Raw genomic sequence first — 27,992 nt, forward strand, 5'->3', positions numbered from 1 at the left:
CATTAAGTCTGCAAGTCATCCCTCTGTTTGGAAACTGTGCCAACACACACCCACCCACCCACCCAGAAGTGGAAAAGTACAGTCCACAGGCTGAACGGTTAAAAATCTTCCACGTGGCAATCTGTGACAATCTGTGCAGCAAGAGAACCATGCAGTCGTTGTATTCCTCTGTGTGTCACTGTAACCTATTCATATTACATTCATATCTAACCTACCATGTCAGATTATGGCACTTGGTAAAATTCCCAAATGTTCTCACATGTATTAAACATCATATATTTAGTTTACCTTTTTCTTCTTGTGTGTTTTCAGGTTGTAGTTCTGTCCTCCAAACCCGTTCCCTTCATGCCACAGAGGTCTGTCGGTGAGGTGTCCTTCATCATGAACAGCACGGAGAGTAAAGCTCTCCGGAGCAGCAGGACGAGCTCCCTGATGGGCTTTGAAAGCAGTCTGGAGGACGTACAGGTAGGACGAAGAGATCACTTCCTCACCGCGGTTTACAAAGTATTTCATGTCGTTTACATCTTTAATTGGCTTGACTTATTGTCACATAAATCTCCATTAAATGTTTTTATCCAGGAGGATGAGGATGATGAGTGTGAGGAAGAGGAGAGCATGATGATGGACACCACGGATCAGGCCGAAGCCGAAGAAGACGGTGAAGATAAAATTCTCGTCTGTAAGAAGACGCATCAGGTGAGCACATTTTTATTTCATCAATGATCTGGAAGCATTCGCTGCCCTCAAGGTGTAGCTGTGCTGTGTGGGTGGAGCCAAACTGGTGGCAGAGAGTATCACCTTCCCTCACTGTGGAAAAACCCGGGGGGTGTGGTGTGTCAAACGTCAAGCCCTGGGGCTAAAGTAGACCACTGAGCTCTGCATAGTTCGAATCACTGTGAGACTGTAGAGTCAGATGTTAGTGGTGTTATAGCAAAGTGGAAGCGACACAGAGCAGAGTCAGCAGTTGCTGAGCTACGTGATTCAATTCCATTTTATTTACACAGCGCCACATCACAGCAACAGTCGCCTCAAGGTGCTTTATACTGTAAGCTAGACCCTACAATAACACATGCAGAGAAAAACCCCCCTATGAGCAGCACTTTGGCGACAGTGGGAAGGAAAAACTCCCTTTTAACAGGAAGAAACCTCCAGCAGAACCAGGCTCAGGGAGGGGCGGGGCTATCTGCTGTGATTTGTTGGGGTGAAAGAAGGAAGACAGGATAAAGACATGCTGTGGAAGTGCGCATCTAGTGCTCAGATGTTGCCACCTTTTCTGCAGTCAGTGACTACAGCCCTCCAAACTTTACGTGGCCTTCAGATTAGCTCAATGCAGTGCTGTGAAGCACGCCGCCACTGGACAAATCGCCATTCTCCATCTAACAGTCCAGTGGACGAGTCTGTGTTGGTGGTTGCCAGGAGAACAGTACTTGACTACATCGTGCCAAGTGGAAAGTTTGGTGGAGAGGGGATTGCAGTGTGGGGGTGGAAAGAACTCTTAATGCTTCAGCATACACAGACATTCTGGACATTTTCATGCTCCCAACTTTGTGGGAACAGTTTGGGGATGGCTCCTTCCTCTTCCAAAATGACTGCACCGGTGCTCAAAGCCAGAAAAGACATGGATGAGTGAGTTTTGCTGTGAAAGAACTTGACTGACCTGAGCAGAGTCCTGACCCCAACCCAACAGAACACCTTTGGGATGAGTTAGATCGGAGACTGCGAGCCAGGCCTTCTCGTCCAACATCAGTGTCTGACCTCACAAATGTGCTCCTGGGAGAATGCTCAAAACTTCCCATTAAAACTCCTAAACCTTGTGGAAAGGCTTCCCAGAAGAGCTGGAACTCTCATAGTGGCAAAGAGTGAGCCGACATCAAATTAAACGGTGTGGATTAAGAATGGGATGCGTCCCATATGTGTGTGAATGGATTTGATACAGTTTATGTTCACACCCCCTACCTGAGTCCACAGCAGGGATGGACACCAGCCTTTTTTTTTCTCAGGGCCACAGTGATTTGGATGAAACATGTGAACGGGTGCTGAACAGTTGTATGAAGATTTTACACCCATAGCTTTGTAGACATAACCGATAAGAAAAGGTCCTGGAATTACCTGGTAGAAGATACCAACTTGTTTCTGTCAGTATGGATAACTGAGACATAAAACTTGATTTTTACCATCAGAGAAAAGAACAGCAGTGCAGCACTCTGTTTAAACAGTTACTGTGCAGTGCAGATTTATCGGCCTGTTCTGCTCCTCATGTGGTGACTGAGCTGCAGGTGTTTTTCTAAAATGGAAAGGTAACATCAGAGTGTGTGTGTGTGTGTGTGTGTGTGTGTGTGTGTGTGTGTGTGTGTGTGTGTGTGTGTGTGAGTGAAATTGTGAGAAACATGTGGGTAACAGAATGTTTGAACATTCATAGGATGCTTTATGTGTGTTGACAGATGTGGAAGTGTGAGTCAGTGTGAGTGCATGTGTGCGACTGTTCCATGGCAGTTTGGGGTACATGCTGTATGAGAAACGTGCTGACTTCAGTAGCTTTGCTCGTACTTGCTCTCGAACGTGACTCTGCAGCCTCAAATTAATTTGTCTATCACGTGCAGAAGGACACGGAACATTTTTGATATGAACGCTCTGCAAAAATGTTGCTTCATAATTTGACAAAGTTCTCATTTTTAATTTAACTGTGAAACTTGGGCAGTCTGTACCTAAACCTCATCAGACTCCTTTAAATGGTTTGTTGCAGAGGTCTAAAGGCAGAAAGCTCTGATCGCAGCTGTAGCCTTCTTCTGTCTGAGAGGGGCAGCCAATCACACCAAAGGGTGAATGAACGGAAGCCCAGTATGAGAGAAATAAGGGTTTTTTTGAACAGTGACTGGTTTATCCTATTACACCTCATGTGCATGTCTGCAGTGGACGACTGAATATAATTATGCTCTTCAGTCAAATGCAATAAGAAGTCATCAGCGTGTGTCCACAGAGGATTATCAAACTGTGTGAAAAGGTTTTGTCTAAAGAAGTAAAAAAGTACAAAAGCTCATGTTATGTTTTGCTGTTTTGTCCCTCAGAGGCAGGCGGTGCTGTTAAACCACCTGCAGGTGCAGCTGAAGAAAGCCAGAGCTGAAAGTCTGCTGATGGAGTCCCGAGTCCGAGAGGACATCGGCAGAGAGTTCTCGGAGCTTTTCTCCGAGATGCAGAACGATTACAAGTGAGACCCTTGTAGAGCTGTCCTAACAATGATCCAGGGGGGGATTTTATTTTGACATCTGAACTCAAAGTCATGCGAATGTGTTTGTGTTCGGCTCAGTGAGCGTCTGGCCAGGGAGAGAGAAATCCTGGAGGAGCGAGCTGAAAGGAGGCTGGAGATTTTCAAGAATCTCATCAACAAAATGGCTGCTGGACCCAGTGGAGAGGCAGAAGCCGTGGTAACACAAACCTTCATTTACGTTCTTCAAAGTCCTTCAGTTATTGTTGTCTTTACCAGTTTGTTCTGTGCCTGCTGATTCACTTTTGATTTAAACATAAATGAGATAAAAAGAAATCGCAGACTACAGGTGGGTAATCCTCTCCGACGTCACATCGTCCTCATGTGAAACAACAATAACAGATACATCGCTGCTGGATAAGATAAGATTACCTTTATTAGTCCCACAAGTGGGAAATTTGTTTTGTTACAGCAAAAGTACAAAGTTATGTAGCAGAAATTAGAAAATACTGAAATGCAATAAAATAAAATACTATATACAATAGAATAGAATAGAAATACAACTGCTATATACAACTGAGTAAGAAAATACAAAAGTACAACTTCGTCAGAAGAAGGATTGTACAAGAATTGCACATATAGCAGTCTTATTGCACATGTGTGGGTTTGATCAGTTGCAAAAGTCTTTGTTGTGGAGTCTGACAGCAGTGGGGAGGAAAGACCTGCGAAATCTGTCAGCTAAATACCTGAAATAATGCTACACAGTGCCATCTTTGTTTGCTTCCTGCCTGCAGCTGTTTGTTCAGTCTGTTTTCATCACCACGTGTACAGCTCAGTATTGTAATGAAAAACATGCACGCCCTGACGGGGTCGCTCAAAGCCCAAATTCATCATGTTTCAAGCACATTTGTGATGATCATATTTAGAATAAAAGATGAACATAAGGCAAATATAAGCACTGAAGTAGCCTCAGTGGTGGTCTGTTGTAAATGAGTGAAAATCTAACACAACTCGATAGTTTTTGTTGTTTGTTTTTTCCTCGAGTGTTGAAAACGAGTTTGTGGTTTCCAGCTGCAGGGGGCGGCTTTCTTTCATGTTTTGATAAATGTTGTGCTCAGAGGTCCGACCTCGAGTTTCTTTAAATCTAAATCGTCACAAATTTCTGTGCAGTCGCCTGAAGTGTTTGGAGGATTCTCCCTGTTGGAGTTTAAATCAAAAAGCTGTGGACCTCACTCGGTTACTGCAGGCATAACATGCATAAGGGATGCTATATGTTGTTAGAGGTATATGTATACATGTGCATGTGTGGGGTTATTACCTCTACATTAAATAGGATTTCCAGGATGCGCCCACTAAACTGTTTCTTTCTTCCTGCAGGACAAATTTCTGAACTCCTGCTCCTCTGAACTGGTGGGAGGAAAGAAATCCACTGATGCCGCTCAGAGAAGTGCAGATCCAGGCCGAGCAGGGCCTCGGGCAGGTGCTGAGCTGGAACCGAATGAAGGGCAGCAGGAAGCCCCGGAACCGCTGGCTCACAAGTGCAATGGTAAAAACAAGACGGCGAACACAAATCTATTAGTTTATTCGTCTAATTAAGCAGATGGTTTGCAGATAAACACCCAACAGCGTGAGCACATGGCCTGCAGAAATATTTTCTGTTGGATGAAGAATGCATTTGTAGCTCTGTTCAGCCGTAGCATAAAAATGTTCTCTGATAAATTTGTGTTTGCATATTTGAAATTAGTTTTGAGTGGCCAAAATGAAGTATTACTGGTGCCCTACTTTTGTTCCTTTTCTCTCTTACTTAAATGGTGTAGCCAGAGGAAATGAGAATGAGGAGAAGAGGACAGTCCTCTTCGAGCTCCAAGAAATGTCATCAGAGGTTTCCCGGCTGGAGAAACAAGTGGGAGACCTGCAGAGGACGGCAGAGCTGGCCCAAGAGAAGAGCTCACGTGAGAAAGAGCAGCTGCAGGTGGGGAGCACATGAACAGGAGGTGCTGTGTGGTCTCATCTGTTTCTTGTCTTCACAGCTGTAACCATCCATGTACAGTTAAAAGTAGCTGTTCATCAGTATTTATTACCCAGCCTGGTTTGTCTTGGTGGCAGTACAGACACTATAAATTACACCTGTTTACTTTTGTCTGCATTACATGAATATCTCTTTTCACATTTCATTTCACGCCTGTTTATATGTTAAACTGGGAGTAATCCATCATTTCAATCACTCAGGGGGCTTTGACAGCTCTCCAGAAAGAGCTCCGAGCCAGAGAAGAGGCCCTTGCTGTGTTGGAGGGCCAGACTTTGGGAAAAGAGGAGGCACTAGCATCTTTAAAGGAGGAGAGGAAAAAAAGGGATGAGGCCGTTGCAGCAGTTAGAGATCTAAAGCAAAGTAACGAGAAGATGCTGGAGTCCCTTGAAGAAGAGAGAAAAGGCAAAGAGAAAGCAATGGCAGCCCTGGAAACTGAGAGGAGAGCCAAGGAGGAGGCCATGGCAGCGCTCGCTGCTCTTCATGAAGAGAAGAGTAGCAGGGAGGAGGAGGAGAGGAAGGAGATAAGCAGGCTGGCAGAGCAGAGGAGGCACGAGGAGGCGGACGCACTCCGACAAGAACTGGGAGAGCTGACTGTGAAACTGGAAACTGCAGAACACCAGGTATGATTTTTACCCAGAAATGTGACCAAAAATGTTAAATCGATCACCCCGAATACGGTGACGGCCCTGGAAACAGTTTACAGCGCTCTCATGCATCAGTCGAGATGTAGTGATTTTAATGTTTTTCTATGTATCAAACTTGTGTATAAAAGTGTGGCGTCAGGAAGAAGATCCAACTCAAATATCTGTAGAGTTAAAGTTGTGGGAGCTTCCAGCTGTGGTGGGAATAAGAGGGCAGCCAAGAGTTTGATGCTTTTGTTTGTTTAAACTCCAGAAAATGCCCAAATTTTGTGTGTGTGTGTGTGTGTGTGTGTGTGTGTGTGTGTGTGTGTGTGTGTGTGTGTGTGTGTGTTCAGCTACATGTCGTTTATATCATGTGGAATTTTGTCTCTTGTGTTTGATTAAAACTCCCTGTGCTTACCATGAAACTGCCACAGGTGACCAGCAACGCAGAGAGAGCTGAAAAAGCCTTTGTCCAACTACAAGCTGCTCAAGCACAAGTGGATGAACAAGCCAAGGCAATTCAGGAGAAGTGTTCCCAGATCCAAACTCTGACACAGGAAGCTGACAGGCTAAAGCAGGAAGTGCACACCTCTGCAGTGTCACAAGGTGCGAATGAGAAACTGCAAGAGGAAGTGTCTCAGTTTCAGAAGAGCCTGGCTGAGGAAAGACAGAAAACTGAGGCCAAGCACAAAGAAGTGCTGGATCTGGAGCACGAGCTGGCTGAGGTCAAACAACAGCTGGCACACAAACAGCTGGTCCTGGACCAGCAGCTGGAGCTGTCGAGTCAGAAGGAGGCATCTTCAAAACAGGAAGTTGAAGAACTGCAAAATAAACTTAAGCAGCAGGGAGAGATGTCACAGGCACCACTGGATGATCTCCAAACTCAGCTCGAGTGCCAAAAACAGGATTCCAGAGAAGAAGCAGAGGAGCTGAGAGGAAAACTCGAGCAGCAGACGGCGGCCTCAGAAAGGCAGGTCGAGCAGCTCAAAGAGAGGCTGCGAGAACAAGAAGCATCATCGCTGCAGCAGCTGGAAGAGTTGAAACGCAGACTGAGTGAACAAAAATCCAATTCCAGCAAGCTCGTGGATGACCTCAGACAGAAGCTCAGCGAGCAGGAGCGAGCTGCAGAGCGCCTCAAGACAGAGGTGGAAGACGCCAGGATTCACTCAGAGGCTAAAGAGCTCAAGAGGATGAACTCTGACCTCCAGGCTGAGGCTGCGTCACTCAGGGAAAAAGTTTCCAATATGGAGAAACAAAAGGAGTCCTGCAAAACCGAAGCTCAGCCGTCGTCCTCAGAGACCGAGAGGATGCTGGAGGAAAAGGACAGTCAGATGGAGGAGAAGCTAGCAGAGCTGCAGAAAGAGCTGCTGGAAAAGGATGCACAGGTGACATCCCTGAAGAAGAGTTTGCAGGAGGCTCAGGAGCAGCGTGAGGAGGATGAGTGCCAAGCTGTTCAGGAGGCCCGGCGCAAGGAGGTCGAAAGGAGACGGGAGCTGCTGGCGGTGGCGCACGAGGCCATCGCTCAGAAGGAAGTCGAGCTGAAGAAGAGAGACGAGGACATCAGCAGGTAACTCGTCATTGTGTTTAGATCTGAGGCAAGTTGGAAAGTTGGGCCTGTAGCTGCTACATCATCGTTGTTAAGCCCAGTGAAACTGATCAAAGCCTTTTCATGTTACATTTAGCTCAGGATTACAGACGCGTCGGTTCCCGCTACAGCCGGAGTGTAAAATATCTCCGCTCTCAGCCCGGCTCTCTAAAATCCCGCCTCCGCCTCCCTCACGTATCTGCTCTTCCAAATCACTGTGAAACACATGCTTTCAATCATTCTGATGAGTTTTATCTACAGGAGTTGCTATTATGGGAAACTCATCAGCCCAGAGCTGAGCCTGCCTTTGTAATGACTGCATTAGTGCGCAGCTGCTCTCAGAGCCAGCGCAGAGCTCACAATGTTACTGATGGTAAATGAGAATTCTTGCTGTTTGAGTCTAATTATAACTTCTAAAGTAACAACAAAAAATCAGGAAAGATGAAGCCGGGTTCATACTGCAGGTCACAAACATTGTTCCTCTTCACCTGAACAAAACTATTAAATGTTTTTATTTACCTACATCTGTGATGATTTCATGACTGTATCAGGTGAACATCGAAGAATATTTATCTCTAATTAAAACCTTGACTCGATCAGGATGAAATTAATTGTTATAGACCGCCTGTATTGATAAAGGTTCATAAATTTCTGCCCCTCTCTTATAATCTGGGATTTAGAGATGGTTCCCTGGAACATAAAGGTGGTTGAGTTTCTAATTAACAATGAAAAATGACAGTAAAATGTTGTTCTTATATAAACGGTGTTAAAGGGAATACTAACTAATGAGAAATGTATCGCTGTAGAACAGACTGAATTCTCTCTGTAGGTGTGTCGCTCTCCCAAACTGCTGTTTATATCCTCTCAAGGAGAAAAGTAACAGAGTGGGAAGCACTGACTGTGTTGTTCATCATTTTTTTTAGCACTTATTAGGCTGCTTTGGTTTGTTCGTACCTTTGAGTCTGGTGGACGTTGTAAAAATCCAGCCATGAAAGAGTCTGAACATCGTGTCTTTCCCTCTCAGGCTAAAGGAAAACGCCAAGCAGGACTCAGAGAAGGTGAAGAGCCTCAGCGTGGACCTTCAGAGGAAGGAGGAGGACTCTTCAGACCTCAGAGAGAAGCTGGCTGACTACAAGAAGCAGATGCAGCAGGTCCAGAAGGAGGTGCACGCATTATTGGATGTTTCAGTCTGTCGCTCACACTCCTCACTGCTGATGCAGTTTACTGCAGCACATCAGCTGCTTCCAGCAGAGTTCTTACAGTTTTTTCCTAATTTGGTTTATTTTATTTAGATTTTTAAATTGAGTTTAGTTTTGGTTGGTTTCCAGTGTGAGTTTGACTGTTTCAGTTCGGTTTTATTTACTTTAAAATGTTTAGTGTCAGTTTAGTTTTGCGTGAATATTAGAACTCCAGTGCAAAGATGGCTTTAGTGCCAGTGAGAGGTCAGGATTGCTGCTAATTCTTAAATAAAGTAGATCCAGTGATCTACATCAGTGACAGCAGGTCCTTAAAAGAACAAACTTGGCTTAAATGGGCTTAAATTATGTTTCGATGTGTCTTAAATGTTTTTAGCCGTGTCCTCACAAACATTTCAGACAAGCACCACATTTGTGCCTGTACACATTTATCCTCACGGTGCTATCAGGAGTGAGCTGGACCCCGTTCATGCTCCAGTTAGGCTGGTACAGCCCTGAGCAGCAGAGCTCTGAATCACAGTTAACCTGCAGAGCTGCATGCTGGGAAAAAGTCGAACCTTTTACTTTCAGAAACCTTTAATGCTGATTTGTGTTTGTAAAAATAGTAATGACTGCTCTGTGGTCTAGTAAGATAGATTACTGTGACTGAGTAAAGTCAGCTTCAGATCCTTACTTTTTGTCCTTTTTGTCCAGATTTCAGCCATGAGAGACGAGGAGAAGGTTCTGAAGCAGAAACTGTCCGACGCTGAGAAAGCAAAGAAGCAGCTTCAGTCTGACCTCGCCGGCAGAGACCGAACCATCCAGCAGCTCAAAGTGGTGAGGTCATCTGTTCCTCCACCAGACACTACTCACTGTGTGGGAGCAAGATCATCATGCTGCTGATAATAATATATTGTGTAATGTACATGTGATGATGATAACTAGTAAATGTGAGACAGTCGTTCTCTTTGTGGGGAGCGTCTCATGTTGTTGATGCCTTGCCTACCTCTGTAGGAGCAGTCATCTCATGCAAAGTCTGACCAGACGCTGCAGCGCTACCAGCAGGCCTGTAAAGGTCAGAGTTTCTCTGTGCTTTATTCACTTATACATGTTGTTTTTTCCCCAAACACATTTATCTTAACGTTTAAGCCGTCCGTCCACTTTCTCCCACTTACCTTTATTGCAAAGGCAGCGCTAAGCTCCCCTTTCTCCGCCACCTACTCTTTCTTACTGAGTGAAGAAGGAAGAGTAAAAATCTGTCCTCACCAACTGTCTTTACCTGTGAAAGGTCCTTCAGTAAAGACGTTGGTGCTCTTCCCATGTTCATGTGTCCTGCTCTTAACTTCACACAATATGGACTCTTCAAATATCGCCAAACTGTTGAACAGGAAAAATGTTCACTCAAGCTTTCCCAGTAGTGTCTAACTGGTTTTTATGTTAGTAACCAGCAGAGGTTACTAACTTGTTCATCGTGGTGGATGTGAACCTGAACTTTTGCTGCGTGTGTTTTTGGTCGTTCGTAGAGCTGGAGGCCAAGGAGCGGGTGATGGAGGGCATGCGTTTGGCTCTGTCGGAGCAGGAGGATACTCAGGAGCAGATGGAGCAGGTCCTGGAGGAGAAACTTAACCTCATCCAGGAGCTCTCCAGTGGTAAGAAACAGGAGGTGAAAAGAAGGCAGGTTTTAGTAGTTAGAGGAAGTCGAAGGCTCTCGTACGGACACTGGCTCAGGTTCAGTCTTTTATAGTTCAAAGCAACAGTTGATCGACCGTGACCTTTGACATGCTCTACTTCTAGTTTTCATAGTTTTAATTATGCAGTAAATAGAGATGTTCTCTGCCCATTTTCTTTCTCTTTTTTTTTACGGTACTTCTTGCACTCTCATGTCTTACTAGTTATTGTAAAGCTATACTTAAAGTTGCATTTAACTTTACATATGCTGTGTCGTCAGTCTTCGTTCTGTGCTGTAAACCTTTTCAGAGGTGGAAAAATTGAAAGAGATGCTGCTGCAGCAGCAGGGAAGTGGAAACAACACACACCAGCAGCTCAGCAACAGCCAATCAGATGACTTAAAAAGGGCCAAACAGGAAGCAGCTGAAGCTCAGGACAGCGTGAAGGTACGGAAGCAGATTCATTATTAGCATTTGTGTTGATGTCCCAGAACAGAAATGTTACCAAACAGTGTGTCTGCAAGTGGACTTTGAGCCCAGGACTTAAGATTACATGTATATTATATTCTGTACGATCATGTGTTCAGTCTTTTCAGTCCTGATTACAGTTCACGTGTCTTTGGCTGGTCCGATATGCGTGTTAAACAGCTGTGTGCGTCATCGTCAGGATGATGGGGATCATTTTGTTATGCTGAGGTCTGACTGCACCAGATCTTCATCTGCGATTGTCGAGCCTGATCTCAACAAACCGAGAAATAGTCTAAAAAACAATCAGCTTGTCTTCATGGACGTTAGTTACGATTTTGTGGCAGTTAGCACAATATTGCGTCACCTTGGCAACCAAATAAATCAAAAAAAGAAAGAAAAGAAAAAAAAGAAGAAGAAACAGAAACTGTTGTTTTCAACCTAAACATTGATTTTTGTCTAAGTTTAACACCCAACTTCAACCTAATACTTTGTGTTCTGACTCTAACCAAGTACATTTTTGTTAAAAGAAAAAGTGTGACATATAAAACTCCGACCTGCTGCGTGGAGGAAGTGACTCGCTCGAAGAAGAATAAACCTTAATAATAGCCGGGGTCACATTGGTTCTTTTTAGGACTGAGGGAACTGCTGTAGGAGACCCGTGAGAGCGTCAGATTCCTCCACACATGCAGTCAGTGGGGTGAGGTTAGTTCGGGTGATTCTAAATGGCCCATAGATGTGACTGGTTGTGTGTGTCTCTCTGTGTTAGCACTGGGACAGCCCAGGGTGTACCCCCCCTCTCGCCCCATGTCAGCTGTGTGATATGTTTCATTCCCACGTGACCCTGATTGGATAAGTGGAAGAAAATAGACAAATTTATTAAATATGTTTTTTCTTTAGACAGAAGGTGTAATTCAGTCTGCCAACTACACACAAGGGTTCATGGTTGAGTTTGGAGGAATTCCTGTTAGCAGGCCTTTGATTTTGAGTCAGGTTTGCAATAACATAGTTCAGCACCTTTTTTTTTTTTTTTTTTTTTTTAGTTAATTTGAATACATGTTTGCAATTTTACCTTTTACTATTTTTAGTTTTATTACGTACTATTTTTGTTCCGTAGATTTCTGCAGAGAAGCACCAGGCGGACCGCAGGAAATGGCTGGAGGAAAAAGTCTCCCTGATCGGCCAAGCTAAAGAGGCCGAGGACAAGAGGAACCAAGAAATGAGGAAGTTTGCCGAAGACAGAGAGCGCTGCACTCGGCTGCAGAGCGAGCTGGTAAGAGGAGGACGATGCTAAAAACTGTCTGACACCCACCATCGACCAATGAGGGTTTGAACCGAGTTAGATTGTGATTGCCATTCAACCACTTTCTTATTATCAAAGGACCCACCTTACAATAAATTCAGCACAGACATACGTATTAATTACAAACCTGATTAGTTAAAATGTGGCTTTTGCTTTCAGATATGAGCTTCACAAAGTTGCTTGTGATGCTTACAGCGGAGGATGATTTTTACTGATGGAGTTACTTTTGGAGCGCAGCTTTAATTGGCGAGAATGTTGGTCGGGCATATACAGTGGGGCAAAAAAGTATTTAGTCAGCCACCGATTGTGCAAGTTCCCCCACTTAAAATGATGACAGAGGTCAGTAATTTGCACCAGAGGTACACTTCAACTGTGAGAGACAGAATGTGAAAAAAAATCCATGAATCCACATGGTAGGATTTGTAAAGAATTTATTCGTAAATCAGGGTGGAAAATAAGTATTTGGTCACCTCAAACAAGGAAAATCTCTGGCTCTCACAGACCTGTAACGTCTTCTGTAAGAAGCTTTTCTGTCCCCCACTCGTTACCTGTATGAATGGCACCTGTTTGAACTCATCATCTGTATAAAAGACACCTGTCCACAGCCTCAAACAGTCAGACTCCAAACTCCGCCATGGCCAAGACCAAAGAGCTTTCGAAGGACACCAGGAAAAGTATTGTAGACCTGCACCAGACTGGGAAGAGTGAATCTACAATAGGCAAGCAGCTTGGTGTGAAAAAATCAACTGTGGGAGCAATCATCAGAAAATGGAAGACATACAAGACCACTGATAATCTCCCTCGATCTGGGGCTCCACGCAAGATCTCATCCCGTGGGGTCAAAATGATCATGAGAACGGTGAGCAAAGATCCCAGAACCACACGGGGGGACCTGGTGAATGACCTGCAGAGAGCTGGGACCAAAGTAACAAAGGTCACCATCAGTAACACACTACAACGGCAGGGAATCAAATCCCGCAGTGCCAGATGTGTTCCGCTGCTGAAGCCAGTGCATGTCCAGGCCCGTCTGAAGTTTGCCAGAGAGCACATGGATGATACAGCAGAGGATTGGGAGGATGTCATGTGGTCAGATGAAACCAAAGTAGAACTTTTTGGTATAAACTCAACTCGTCGTGTTTGGAGGAAGAAGAATACTGAGTTGCATCCCAAGAACACCATACCTACTGTGAAGCATGGGGGTGGAAACATCATGCTATGGGGCTGTTTTTCTGCCAAGGGGACAGGACGACTGATCCGTGTTAAGGACAGAATGAATGGGGCCATGTATCGTGAGATTTTGAGCCAAAACCTCCTTCCATCAGTGAGAACTTTGAAGATGAAACGAGGCTGGGTCTTCCAACATGACAATGATCCAAAACACACCGCCCGGGCAACAAAGGAGTGGCTCCGTAAGAAGCATTTGAAAGTCCTGGAGTGGCCTAGCCAGTCTCCAGACATCAACCCCATAGAAAATCTGTGGCGGGAGTTGAAAGTCCGTGTTGCTCGGCGACAGCCCCAAAACATCACTGCTCTCGAGAAGATCTGCATGGAGGAATGGGCCAAAATACCAGCTACTGTGTGTGCAAACCTGGTAAAGACCTATAGTAAACGTTTGACCTCTGTTATTGCCAACAAAGGTTATGTTACAAAGTATTGAGTTGTATTTTTGTTATTGACCAAATACTTATTTTCCACCCTGATTTACCAATAAATTCTTTACAAATCCTACCATGTGGATTCATGGATTTATTTTTCACATTCTGTCTCTCACAGTTGAAGTGTACCTCTGGTGCAAATTACTGACCTCTGTCATCATTTTAGGTGGGGGAACTTGCACAATCGGTGGCTGACTAAATACTTTTTTGCCCCACTGTATGATGCTGTTTCTCCTTTTCCGTCAGGAGTCCCAGCTGGCTGAAAAGGAGAAAACCATGGAGAATTGGAGGCAGGAGCGAGACACTCTGGTCGCAGCTTTGGAGGTCCAGCTAAAAAGGCTTCTTTCCAGCCAAGCAGAGAAAGACAAGCTCATCCAGCAGCTGCAGCAAAATAACACACAGCCGCCACAAGAGGTCAGTATAACATAACGAGGATCACAGGCCCCGGAGGCAGAGTCTTAAATCGGGCTCCTGTTATAAAAGAAAGATGGGAAAGGTTAAGCATGGTGGTTTAAGGCATGATCGTCTGTTTCTTGTGCAAGATACGGGGTGATATTTGCAATGTGTGTCTCAAACACCGTCAGGTAATGTCCTTCAGTATAAAGTATATTTAGTATATAATAAAATAAGCCTACAGCCCTGCTGTGTTTCACCTCAGTCTATTTACAGCCCATCAGTTTAAAACCTGCTGTGATGTGATGGATCACGGTTTAGTCAGAGGTGGACGTTTGAACTTCCTGCCATGTTTTATTTCTTTATTTAAATCTTTAAACAGGATTTATTGAAGAGGACTGAATAATGCCTCGTAGAGCGAACAGGTTATCTGTTCCACGTTTTCTGCATCCCTTTTTTGTTTTTTTTAAACCTCACATACACCTTTGTGAATGTGGAACTATATCTGTTTTAGCTTTTAGGCTTTTTATCATAGTATCATCACTCAATGTGACCGGGCAGTCCACCTAAAGCATAAAAGAGTCAGTTGGGGGAGGGGTGTTATAATTATGCACAAACCGTATTGATTTAAAAAAAAAATTGGTGGAGATCTGCAGCCAGTTTGCTGCAGGCGTCTCTGTATCGGAAAAGCCACTAAGTGACGTAAAGGAAAGTCAATAAGTGTGAATGTGGGAAAAACAGCTACAGCATTGAAATATTGACACTGCAGTGCTGATTGCACACAGATATATGAAGTCACTACAGGGAATCACTGGACTTGTATTATGAGTGGATACAGTTTCAAATAAAATAGCGTCGAGCCCTCAGATAGCACATCCTCTGGTCCTCTCCATGCCTCTCTAAGGATGACTTTATGGGTTGAAACCCTACGCTGTAACGTACGCCGGGACCTGCTGTGCATTTCTGCAGATATTTAAGTATGCGTCTTTTTTTTTTTTTTTTTCCCCCAAAAAAAAGAGGAAAAAAAAGTATCTGTCAAATTTCTGCCGCCGGTTTTCAAATTTATTTCAAGAAAATGGATCAAAACAAAAAGAGAAGCTCATTCAATGCAGAAGGAGCTGCTACCAGCTGATGGTTAGTCACTAATGGACAGTCCACACTAGCGTTGTCTAGGTAACCGTCTAATACATAACCCTCCTCCCCCCCGTCATATGTCAGCCAGCAGTATCTTTTGGTCTTATTTATAGTTTAATTTCAGATTGAATTCTACCGAAATCGCTGAATGTCATTGGCTTTCTATGATATGGCTGCTGGTCACTTCCTGCGTGGCCGCCCTTTAGCCCCTCCCACCAGCTACGTGAGTGCAGGAGGTGAGGAAGAAAGGAGAGATGAGTCGAAGCGAGTAAAATGTGACACCCTTGTGTCTGGATCTCTTCAGATATGATGTTTGATAGAACTGCAGCGCGAGTTGTTCTGCCTTAAGTTGTTGAACAGCCACTGCTGTTTTTTGACCTCAGGTGTGACAGGACAGAAAGTTTGATCATGTTTGTTAAAAACTTGTTCTTCCAGTGTTGTTTTCATGCTCCTGCTGTTTGCCATGACTTTTGTGCAGTGAAGGTAAAAATGCTTCAGGAGGTTTGCAGCTTACCTCCTGTGCACGCTTCAACATGGAGTACTGAGATGGATGTCTGAGTTGCAGACAACTTGTTGGAGATTTTAAAGGGGAATGTAATAAAATGTTAGTCATATTTTTACACAACTCAATTTTATCATTTGGTATCGTCTGCATCAAATATATCTTTAATAAATAAAATAAGAGTTTCCTTCGCTGTGTCCATGTTTTGATCAAGTGCAGAAACCTCAATAACCTAATACTGAAATGTTGGCATCAATTTGGTGATGGAATGAAAAGAGTTCCTGCCTGTTGCCTCGGTCGTTTAAAAACGTCTCCGCACAGCAGTGATAATGAACGACGGGGATCCGCCGCACCGGCCTGCTTTTGATTGTTAGCTCATTTATGTTGCCGGTTCCTCTGCCGTTTGTCCAAACGTAGTTCTTCATTTTCCCACTTTGATGGAAGTCAAAGCGGCGTAAACGCTTCCAGGTTTTAATGGAACCATAAATATAAAAAGTGTGTTTCATATCCATTTATTTTAGTCTCCAGAAAACAGTTATTCTTCTTTATCAGCTTGTTTCTGTTTGAATGGTTGCAAACTCGCCAGGAAATACTAAACCGTGCCCGCTGATTTGATTATTTTCCACAACAATAACAAATAAAAGGAAACCAAAGAGAAAACACTTCACAGCCATTCGTAACAAGGAAAACACGAAGCCTTTATATCTGAGCGATGCACAGAAAATGAGTTTCAATTATATTTTTTATTTTTTTGTGCTGTTTATCTTTCTAGTCATACAGAACTTTAAATTGAAGCCACTGTATATGTTCCAGGATGATTCAAAGTCAGAGACCTCAGTTCCGATGTATTGGAAGCAATTTTGTTGGTTTCTTAAGAGTTCAACCTTTTCAGAGTGTTCCTTTTATTCTGTGGTGAGGGGAATGGATTCTACATCTGCAGGCAAACAGGGCTCCCCCCCCCCCCTCCGTCTCTCCCTGTGTATAGGAGGTGTACCACTCTTAAGCTTTATGTAGTGCGAGCTATTGTGTTCAGTGCGACTTCCTTAGAAAGTATTAAACTTTCCACTTTGACCTTTCGAAGTTCTTCTTCTGGCATTGATTTAAAAAATGAAAAGCTCATCTCTGTTCGTCAACGTTGCATGCTGTTTTCCATAAAGTAATCCCTTCACGCCTCAGAGTGGCTCAGATCCAACTCGACACCTTTTGCTTCCTTCGGTCTCCTCCATCTATGAATATGCAAATTAGTCCCAGTTTCTATTTCCACCCACCGGCCTGCAGCTCAAACATACCTGCTCACCTTCGACTTCTGCTCAGATAGCATAAACTAGTCTAGGCTGGGCTAGTAGTTGTAGCGCTGGGGTAATTCAGGCGAAGACGTTCAAGCCAGAAACCAATTCTGATGGAGGGTGAATGGGTCGGCAGCAAGCTGATGAATCAGGAATGTGCCGGGAGGTGTGAGAGCGAACCGTATCGGTGTATCAATACAAAGGAAAATGAATTGATATGTGTTGAAAGTCTATATTGTCAGCCATCTCTGGCATGTTTCAAGGGTCTCTCAAAAGCATGAAATTGAAGGTGAGATGCAGAAAACATGCTCAGTGTCCATGAACTTCCTGTTTCAGGGCAGCGACGGTGGTCCCAGCGTGGCGACGCTGCAGGCTGCTCTGTCTGAAAAGGAGGCAGAGATCCTGAGGCTGACGGAGCAGCTCAAGGCCTCCACAGTGAAACAGGAGGACACAGTGACACAGGTCAGTGTTTTAAGCCTTACTCGAGTCAAACAAGAACTTTTCAAAATCAGATATCCACCCATGGTCGCATTTGAAAGGTGGCTTTAAAGATTTGTGGTTTTAATCCTCCACACTGGACGGCAGTGGTGCTTATCTTTGATTTATAGCCCCGTTCAGACGTGCACTCTTTTCATCGTAAGCCGACAACATCTGAACCTGTCGGCTTCATGTCTGGATGAACGTTCTGCTAACTTTTACTTAAAAGTTGTTCTGGTAAAACCTTTTATGCCCTTAATGACCACCAGGAGGAAACTCCTGTGGTTTCCAAAGCACTGCAGGTCCTGTAGAAGTCTATCAGGAAACAGCCCTTGGACGTGACCTCTGTAAAGCCTGAGACCATCCAAATCTGACTTTATCAGGCAGGGAGCAGAACGCATCCTGTGTCTGAGCAGGAACCGAGACGCTTAAAAATGTTCAAGCATGCTTCGACATCTTTGCGCCCTCAGATTACTCCTATGGTTTAAAAGTATGTTAGGAGCGCCTTTAGCTTAAAGCTCAATGTTTTTATGTAGCATCTGTCAAAACTGAGGAGTCTTTAAACAAAGGGCCGTATTTTTAGTTTTACATGGAAAAAGAGAGCAGATGTAAATGAGTGCATAGCTCTGTAGTTGTTTTATGTTTGAAGGTGAAGATGGCGGGCAGCAGGAACATTTTTTTTCTCTTATGTTCAAACAGATGTTCGTTTTCATTTCTCAGCGAGCAGGTCAGAGGATAACGGGACGAGAAAAGAGCTTCAGGCGTGCAGATTTGCTTTTGTTGGTTTGCTTAGCGCTTCAGCTTAAATGTAAGAAGTGTAAATATAATGAAAAAGGCAGAGGACGCCCGGATTAGACACATCTGATCTCTATCTATAAACAGAGGCAGAAGATGAGCAGAGAACACGGACAAACTGGGCTGTTTGTAACAAGGAAACGTCTGGTATAGTTTACCTGATATAATATAAAACAATCCCATCAAGAAAGTACAACAATACATACCAAATTGAAGTGCAGTGGTCAGTTATGTGCTAAAAATAACTCGCGATAGGTGAAATCTGCCAGCTTTATTTCTCAGACAGGCATGAACATTTTCACACTTTTCTCTCTTGCTTAAACACTCAAAGTTCAAACCCTCATAGAAAAATAAGTCCAGCATTGTAGAATGAAACCAAAGACCCGCGGCTGCCTGCAAAACGTCTCGTCGACATTGTTGTTTGTTGGGGAGAAAACCTACAAACACACAGTGCAGCGCTTCAGTGCTAGAGATCGAAGACTTATGTAAATTAAATAAATTTGACAAGCTGAGCGCATTCTGTACTGTACAGGAGACACGGCACGAGATTGATCTACAGCCAATCAGGACACAGAACACAATGAGACGTAAAAAAAGTGAACCGCATTAAAGCGAGGGACCACTGTACTCTTATTTTATTTCCCCTCATACACAGCATCTCATGGAAGTAGAAAAATTGTATCATCGGAGCAGCAAATGAAAAAATCCCACTAAAATTGGTGACAAATCGTTAAGTAAAACAAATAAAACGAATGAAACTGTGTACTTCTCTTTGGTCCACCCATTCCTGGGACGTGTGGGTGAAAATCCCCTGATGTCCCAGGATGAGTGAATGTTTCCTTTTAGTGTTAAACACCAGCTGTGAGTAACCACAAAGATGAGTGTGAATGACAGCACTGAAGGAAACAAACTAAGATCTAAACCCTGACCCGATATATGAATAAAATCATTTCAATGGTGTGTGTGTGTGTGTGTGTGTGTGTGTGTGTGTGTGTGTGTGTGTGTGTGTGTGTGTGTGTGTGTGTGTGTGTGTGTGTGTGTGTGTGTGTGTGTGTGTGTGTGTGTGTGTGTGTGTGTGTGTGTTGGAATGTGAACATATAGAAGTAAGATAGCAAAGCTGTACCTGTACAAAAATATGTAGTGTCCAACTTGTTTGTGACTTTTATCACTTTTTATGTCTTTTTTTTCTGCAATTTGTAGCTTTGGGACCAAAACAATCAAAAGACGTTAATAATAACATGAGATGTTTTCTCGTTCTGGCAGCAGCAGGCTGGAAACAAAGAGAGCTCTGCTGCTCTCATGGAGAAACCCAGGAGTGAAACCATCGTCAGGAAGTCTGGAAGGAAAGATACCAGAGCGTCTGTCAGCAGCCAGGTAAGCTGCTGAGATGACACGAGTGCAGGAACAACAGCTGTGTACTGAACCTCCTCCTCCTGTGGTCTGTAGATATCCCCTCACACACAGTCCTTATTAGAGTCACAAACCAGTGTGTGGGATACGTGACAGAGCCTTTGTGGTGCTAGAGCTGGGGAGTGGCGAGAGGCGATTTTTCTTTATGAACCAATAACGTACGCTCGAGTTGGCGCGTGTGCTTGAGCCACGGCTCTTTTGAGTGGCTGTGACCACAGTGGTGAGTTTCCGTGTGCTCAGTTACAGCTGCATTAGTCAGCCGACTTTATTCCCTCTACTTCACCTTTTTCTCCAGAGTAATAGTGACACACAATAGTAGCCACAGAGTTAACGTTATAGCCATAAATAACACATTACAGATAACATAAAACTAAGGCAGATTTGGCAATTTGAATTAAAACATAATGCAAAAACCAGACTGAGAGAGATAACAATACTGTGTATTAAATTAATGATACAGATCAAACAGAGGGAACGGGAAAAGGTCAGATACAGTCTGCAGCTGAGGTCATGTGACTGGAGTCATCAGAGCGTTCTTCCAGTGCAGTCCAGCAGCTCTGCGAATAATCCAAACACATTCAAAGACGATTGATCTGACACATTGATTCAAAGACGAGCCAGCAGTGAGTTCTGCCTGCAGCTCAGACCACCCCCCCCCCTTTGCCTTTTTGTTGAACCGTGCCTTTGGGCGACAGAATTTCTGTATCGATTAAGTTTAAACTTTGAAGTTTGAACTCACCACAGTTCTTCCTGTGGTGGCCGTACCCTCTGTGGCATCTTTGCTCTTTGTGTGAGTTCATAATGTTCTTTATGGCTCTGGGTGCTTTGGTGCACGAGTTTTGGATCTAACAGACCCCTGACGGTGTTGTCCAATACATACTCTCAACTTAGTTTGCGGATATGCTCCCTCGAACCTGCGACGGATCTCCAGCAGGCGTCACTGTTTCCCCTCTCTCCAGCCTGCAGTAAACAGAAGAAAAACCAAAGAGGCTTCTGTTGGAGTCCTCATTATCAGGCACTCAGAGTACCAGCTCTCACACTTTAGACTGTAGGTGGTTGCACTAGAAGCCAATTGGTTTCTGCCAGTTCTGGACTTTGTCCAAATTCAATTTCAAAGAGAAGACAGCTTGATGAGTTTTTAATCTGCTGTGTTTGGCCAAACACTAATTCCTGTCTGCAGCCTTTACAACACCTGAGATTTTACTACATCCAAAATGAATAAACCAAGAAATCCAAAGTATTTTGCGTAAACACTAACAGCACATATAAAATAATAATCTAAGATTCACGTGTGAAGTCAGTTTTAAAGCGTTCGTGCTCGAGGTTCCAGCGGACTGAGGCCTTTCACAGCATGTCTGAACCTCCTGGAATGCAGATATGTGATAAACTGCCTTTAGAGGTCAACAAGTTGCAGGACTGCATGCAGCAACTTTTCCCGTATCTTTCACTCTCAGAAAAAACAAATTTCTACACAAGTGTAAGGGCCGCCCTGTTACAACAAGCTTCTTTCATTTCTGCCGACTTTTATGCTCAGTGTCAATTTTTGCACGGCCTTTGTTTTTTCCTCGTCAGCGAGTCTTTTCGCGGCGTGCAGATGAGCACTTCAGAAGTTGTCGTGATGTGCTTTTCATAACCGGAACTGTTTTGAGTCGCTGTCTGCTTCAGTGTGGGTCGTGTACTACAAAGCAGGATTTGGGGCTCAGCGAGGTGACTTCAGGGTTAACCCTGAGTTTTCAGGGTCACAAAGTTTTTTTTTTGACTTCCTGCTGGGGTGTATCGCCATGGTAACTTAAGCCACACACCAAATATTCACCTGAGCAGATTATCATTAAAAGCCAAAATCAACACACATAAAAACCATCACATAGCGACTACCGGTAATCTGTTAGCGTCACGTTTCCTGGACGATCCATCAAACCTCGACTCTGTGGGACGACAACAGTAAGGTGTTCAGTTTATAGAAACGTCTTTCCTTCATGAGCATCACTGAGAAATGTGCTTATGTAGCTGTCTTATTCCTTGTTTTTCCACTTAGCTGAGAGTCATTTTAAAACCATTAACCTGCACACTATTACATCTTGTACAAAGCCTTGGTACCAGGTTGAATTTGACTGTTGTTTTAATTGTTCCTCACTCGCTCTCAGACTGTTTAACGCTGCGGGGCTTCAGCTGAATGACATCTAAACAACATGGAAACTTAACTACATGTCACATGTTTAAATGATGGTGCTGTGAGAGTCGTCTCACTTACAGCAGAGATTTTTATTACGATACAGCTGTGACGTGCTTTTGCTCTCGCTGCTGGCGTGGCTCTGTGCCTTTTGTGATGTCGCTCCTTATTTTAACCCACATCACTTCTGATTGGCCTGTTCATGGTCACCTTTCATGTGAGGTGATTTACAGCTGATGGCTCGGCTTTTTGATTTGATAACACTCAGCAGTTGTGCCAACTGGCCTCGACACCTTTATTGTAACAGGCGGAGAAGCCTCGATCGCCAGACCTTGTGACATTTCTCTCTGGAGTGATGATGAAGTGACCCTTGACCTTAAGCCCACATGTGGTCCCGCAGGTTTCGAGCGGCTGTCCGTCAGTCCTGGAGTCCTCTGAGATTTCCACAGAGGAGGGCAGAATGAGTCGCTTCCCTCGGCCTGAGCTGGAGATCTCCTTCAGCCCGCTGCAGCCCAACCGCATGGCTCTGCGCCGGCAGGGAGAGGAGGGCGCCGTCACCGTCAAAATCACCCGCTCAGCACGCAAGAGGAAGAGCGGCGAGATGGAGAAGGTAAGAACCTGTAAAATGAAAGCTGCTCGTCATCAGGATTATCGAGGAAGTAAAAATCATAAATTAGGAGGTTTGTTTTTGTTATTGGCTGAACTTTGCATTTAATATTTCCCACATTTCCAAACAGGTGCAAAATAGTGCGCACGCAAACATCACACTTTAAATGAACCCACACTCGTAACAGTGCGTCCCTCTAGGTTTCCCAGAAATAAATCAAATGGGGGGAAAAACCCAACTGCACACAGAAGCCTGAGCCGTGATCCAGTTACAGTTTCCAGGTACAATCAGGGGTGAGGGTTGTTTATTTCTCCACCATGTTGTGTTCAGAAAATCTTCTCTCAGCTCCATTAATCCAGCCAGTGCAGGCTGAGCATGGTTGTCCTAACACGTACCTTTTGCAGCAGCAGCTGTAAACAGTGTTAGATTTGTTGCTTTCTCTCCAGCAAAGAGAAAACGAACAGCTGTGACGTGAAAGTCAATTTATGCTTCTAGGAATTTCTGCACTTCATAGTCTAACAGTAAAGCAGGCAGCAGCACAGTTATTCAAGTTTTGTTTTTTCTAGTTGGTTTGTAGTTTTATTTCATTTCAAGTTTTTATTTTGCATTTAATTTCACTTGAGGTCATTTCCAGATTTGCTGGTTTCAGTTTTTGTTGTGTTACTGTCATGCACGGTGTTTGTCAGGCAAGACTTCAGTTCACAGCTTTGTGGAAGGCAGTTGGCTCAGTCCTGCAGACGAGCTCCATAAAAAATGTCTGTAGTTTCTACACAGATGCACAGAAGCCCTTAAATTAAAGCTAAAAGTCTGCGCTTCGGTCGGGTTTGACTAGTTGCTAATTTAAAAGCTTCCTGGTGTTTTTAATGCTCTGCTGGATCTTTGAGTGGTTGGTTGGTGACGAAGACGTTTTGCTGATGTTTTTCAGAATCACTCTGACGTAAATGTTTCCTGAAACATCTGCAACAGAGCACCGCCGCAAATGACCACACACAACACAGATGCACATAAAATGTGTCCAGTAGAAAACATTTTTCAAGGACCAAAAAAAAAGTACTTTTTATTTAACATATTTCCCACAACGGTCCCACAAAGAGCTCCATGTAACTGCCAGGAGCTCAACGTGTAGTCTGCATACTGTGTAGGCAATGTGTGACTCACACAAGTAACAAAGTCGATCCATTCCCATCTGTGCCATCTGGAAACGGATCACATAAGCTTTCATCCTGTGAAATGGTCAGCGCCGCGGATGCTCTGTGATGCTCTTGGAAACCAGTCCCAGAGTGGGCTGAAGGGGCTTCGTAGAAACGGCTCTCAGACGGAGGCATGTATAGAAAAGTGAAACTGCACTGGAAGCTGAGCAGAACTGTGGACCTGCGCTTGGGTCCCTCGGTTGGCTTTGACCAATCCGAAGGAAGCACATGTAAATATTAAAGGGAACATGAATACGTGCACACACCTCTGGTGGTGCATTAAATTGTACAACTTCAGTTTGTTGCAGAGAGGAAGCAAAACCAATGTGTGTGCATCTAAAGAAAACATAACAATCATTCAGAGCGAAATATGGAAATAGAATATTTTAAACATCGAGTACGGTTCATTTTTAGCGCCAATAACATTATCCAAGTGATTCCTTCAGATGTAACACATTCAGTGCAGATGATAAACACCAACACATGTAGCAGCCACATATGACACTCATTCATCATAAATACCAGGAGAAACACTCAAACTTCCTCCCTGAGAACACGTTAAACGACCCCACACTCACAAGCAGACGAGGTCGAGTGCAGTTTATTCGCTTCATTCGACGTATCGCTCTTCCTGTCTTTGGCACAAAAGATTAATGCTTGTTGCAGACCTGTGTGTTACAGATCATTCACTCCTTCTGTCACGCTGACAGACTATTTTGAAAACTTAACATGGCTGTGTTCAAGAAAATAATTTTTTAAAAATATGTTGATGTAAAGTGAAAAATAACACACTGCAAATAGTTCTTTGTTTTGTTTTTAATTGATGGCGACTCAGCCCAAAGTCGGCGTTTCCTTTCTCTGTCAGGATCGGGGGTATCCTAAATGATTTTTATATGTGCTTCCAAATATTGCCACACTGAAGTGTTCTGGTTTTCTCAATAACATTAGACGCAATTTTCCAGACCTGTCACCGTGTTGCTCCTATAAACGCCACGTTGTCCTTATTTCCATATAATCACAAGAGGCAATGTGTTTGGGAGGCGCTGATAAATCCAGAGTGCTGAGGCATGAAAGTGCCTTATGGCAGTAATTCATACTCACACGTGCTCAGTGTTTTTAAGTTTACTACTGACAAAGTTAGTTTAAAAGCAGCTTTGTTAAGACCCAACAGTAAAGTTTCCCATTTAGAGCATGCCAAACTTTGGGGTCGGGTCAGGTTAGCTCTAAGCCGTGTCTGGGTTAAGAAATGTCGTCTTCTTTGGTCATTACCCAGAGTTCGTGGTTGTAGGTGGTGGTAAGAACGTAGGATGAGTGTAGGTCGACATCTTTGCCTTTACACTCAGATCTCTCTTCTCTATACAGGAAGTCCTGAAAATGCACAAGAACCTTTTAAAGCAGCAGCATCGCTCGAACCCTTTAGTAGGATTTGGTTTTTAGTTCAGTCCAGCAAATCACACTGACGCTTTGCAGCAACGAGGAGCTGTTTATGGAGGCGATTTCATTGTGAGAATTCTGGTGTGTTTTGCACTTTTCTGTTAAAATGCACGACTCTGATCAGTCCACAACAAAAACTAGTTTGGGGGTTCCTGTGATGTAGAACTGTGGACTATATTTAACATCTCGACCTTATCCTGGCACGTCCACACATTCAGGTTTTGTCACAGTGACAACAGCAGCATGCAGCTTGTATAAAAGCTGACTATCCTACATGACTGCACTGCTGTTACACGTTCCTCTCCTGCTGTGAAAACAACTCACTTTTGTGGTCATCATATCTTTCAGTTTGACATCCTTGCTCATGGACTCGTTGGCACTATTTGACAGCAGATTTCACAGGTTCAGGCAACAATAGGAACTGTTTGTGACCAAGAGCAAGGGCATGAAGGATGATGTAAACAAGCAGGATCAAATTTGGGCTTTGACCATACAGAGAAAAGTAAAACCAAATGTTAAAGGAAATTTGGTTTACAGAGATTTCTCAAACATTGAAACAACAATAGGACGATGAGCTTTCACAGATGAAAACTCATTACCTCTATAGTAAGGGAACATGGTGATGGTAGAAGGCAGCTTTCATTTGTGGGAGAAGTGCATTTCTCAAAAATAAAGTGTACAAAGACGTGCATTTTAATGACAGCAGTCACCTCAGGTTGTTGTCGTAGTTTTGTAACTGAATCTAACTAAAAAATGAATTAATACGTTTTATGTAAATGCTCTTCAGACTCCATTTGCCTGATCCGTCATGGCACTCGAGCCCTCTTCACTCCACAAAAAGCGCACCTTGTTGAATAAAAGATGAAGATCATATTGAGTTGGTACCAGGAGGAAAGCTATTTAGAAACTAAATGATTCAATGTTGTGATGAAGCAACTTAAGATGTTCCTCACTCATGTGTTCTTCACTCAAACTTTTAAAAATTGGGGTTAAAAAAGGGCAGACGAGTAGGGCAGAGGATTATTTGCAATAGTAGTGCCAAGGAGGTACTCGAGTGTTCGGCGCTGAGACCGCGTAATGGTCTGTGTGAGCTAGAGCTCCGGGGTGGAGCTCCGGTCGTGTCGTCCGACCACGTCTGTTGGACAATACTATTAATGCCGTTCAATGGAAAACAGACAATAGAACTTATTTTGAGGTGACTGCTGTGACACCAGTGCTGCTGGTTTGGCCCCATACTCCTCTCTCATCTCCTGACAGTGCGGCAGTTAGTTAAATCTGATTTTATAACATCAAGCAAATTATATGGAAACCGAGACCTTCAACAGCTGTACTCACGTGGAAAAATGCCCTTTTAAAGAGGGAGAGCGCTCCAGTAGAACCAGATGTTTGGGAACGCAGACCACAAACAAAGAACACACACGTTATTATAAAATGGATTGCAATAGAGTTAGTGGTTACTATAATGTGTTTGAATTTGTTCAGCACTTTGTTGTAATGTTACAATATTAAGCATTATTAAGGTTGGTAAGGGTTCATACCCCTGGGAAGGTATTAGCAAGTGTTTCATTCATCATTTATGTAGCATTACTACTTCTTAGTGTGCCTTTTGTAATTATACATGTATTATTATGACAATGATCACGATTACTCCTTACATATTTACAGCATGTTCAGCAGTGATAGCTGTACATGCTGTAACAGTAACAGCAGGATAGGTGTATCTGTGTTCATACATGACATACTAAAGAACAGTCATGATATAGAAATGATGAGTCATTTACAGCAGGTACTCCTGCTGCTGTTTTGGTACCAGCAGCAGGAGTATTTACACCGGGGTAAGAGCCGTGCGATGGAACCCAAAGTAATTCCACTAATGACTGTTGTTCTGCTGACTGGGCTCAGTTCAAGAGAGAAAACTGGAACAAAAACAGAAGGCAGGGAAGTAATGAAAAAAAAGATGAATGGCTTTGTGTTGGGAAGGGGCTGAACCGATGTGACGTTACATCAGATTTTATTCTCGGTATCTGGGGCGCTTCAGTCAACATTTATGAACATGAACACCGGTTTTAAAAGGCAGTCTAAAAAAACCCTCACAGAGACGCTGAGACAAATTCTGCACTAGATTTATTTGTTTGTTTGTTCTAAACAATGAGACGGTCTAATAAAAATCCTCAGTTAAAGCCCAAATGTTTCATGGAGTAGAAAACATCAACGGAGGCATCCTCATCTGTGCAAACAGAAAAATAAGGCGGGAGGTTGTGGAAGAAGAAGGTATACAGGAAACAAATGAGGGGGAGGAAAGTTTTAAAATCAGAGTGAACTGGGCCAGTATAAATTTGAGGAAAAGTGCAGAGGGAGGCAGAGGCAGCGCAGAAAATTGAGAGATTGGTTGAGGGTAAGGAAGGAGAATGTCAGCCAGGAAGGAAGAAAAGAAACAAGGCAGACGGGAATCACAGAAAAGAGACAGCAGAAGGAACACAACAGCACAGTCGAGAGGATGGTAGGAGGAAACGAGGGGAGGCAGGGAGGAAAGAGGAGAAGAGGAAGATAAAAGTAGCAGGCGAGCAGAGACGAGGGGTGGAGGGAGTTTGGATGGCAAGATGAAAGAGGAGGGATTGTGGGTAGGGCTGTCGGATAGGAACACAGACTAAGAAGCAACGAGGGAGGGTAAAAAGCGCAGCATCTGACACGGCGGTGACAGTTACTGCTAACCTCACTGTGCTCGTAATGTTGGCTTCCATTAGAACAACTCTTATTAGCTTCATCGGGCATCTTTTAAAGTGTGTACACTTACTGCACCGTGCTCATCCACCGCTGTGTTTTATTGTCTTTGCACAATAAAGCCTTGCATTACCTCTGACATGTAGGACGTACTAACTAACAGGGATAT

General features: G+C 43.8%; 1 protein-coding gene across 6 annotated transcripts in view; it reads left to right on the forward strand.

The window, feature by feature from the left end:
- The window catches only part of kif20ba (kinesin family member 20Ba), a 64,096-nt gene that overhangs the window by 13,777 nt on the left and 22,327 nt on the right, over positions 1-27,992 (forward strand). For 3 of the 6 annotated variants that reach the window (XM_026189918.2, XM_026189919.2, XM_026189920.2), the window contains exons 13-30: positions 313-465; positions 580-696; positions 3,066-3,205; positions 3,305-3,422; positions 4,580-4,748; positions 5,020-5,174; positions 5,432-5,851; positions 6,289-7,421; positions 8,464-8,602; positions 9,329-9,451; positions 9,629-9,689; positions 10,138-10,263; positions 10,592-10,728; positions 11,864-12,019; positions 13,951-14,118; positions 17,356-17,481; positions 19,555-19,665; positions 22,272-22,481. In XM_026189918.2, coding sequence (XP_026045703.2) covers positions 313-465; positions 580-696; positions 3,066-3,205; positions 3,305-3,422; positions 4,580-4,748; positions 5,020-5,174; positions 5,432-5,851; positions 6,289-7,421; positions 8,464-8,602; positions 9,329-9,451; positions 9,629-9,689; positions 10,138-10,263; positions 10,592-10,728; positions 11,864-12,019; positions 13,951-14,118; positions 17,356-17,481; positions 19,555-19,665; positions 22,272-22,481 — 3,762 coding nt within the window. The remainder of the gene's footprint in view (positions 1-312; positions 466-579; positions 697-3,065; positions 3,206-3,304; positions 3,423-4,579; positions 4,749-5,019; positions 5,175-5,431; positions 5,852-6,288; positions 7,422-8,463; positions 8,603-9,328; positions 9,452-9,628; positions 9,690-10,137; positions 10,264-10,591; positions 10,729-11,863; positions 12,020-13,950; positions 14,119-17,355; positions 17,482-19,554; positions 19,666-22,271; positions 22,482-27,992) is intronic. The other 3 variants (XM_080288182.1, XM_080288183.1, XM_080288185.1) reach the window with 2 other exon arrangements.

The sequence above is a fragment of the Astatotilapia calliptera genome, chromosome 13 (genome assembly GCF_964374335.1).
Source record: "Astatotilapia calliptera chromosome 13, fAstCal68.1, whole genome shotgun sequence".
Classification (NCBI taxonomy): Eukaryota; Metazoa; Chordata; class Actinopteri; order Cichliformes; family Cichlidae; genus Astatotilapia; species Astatotilapia calliptera.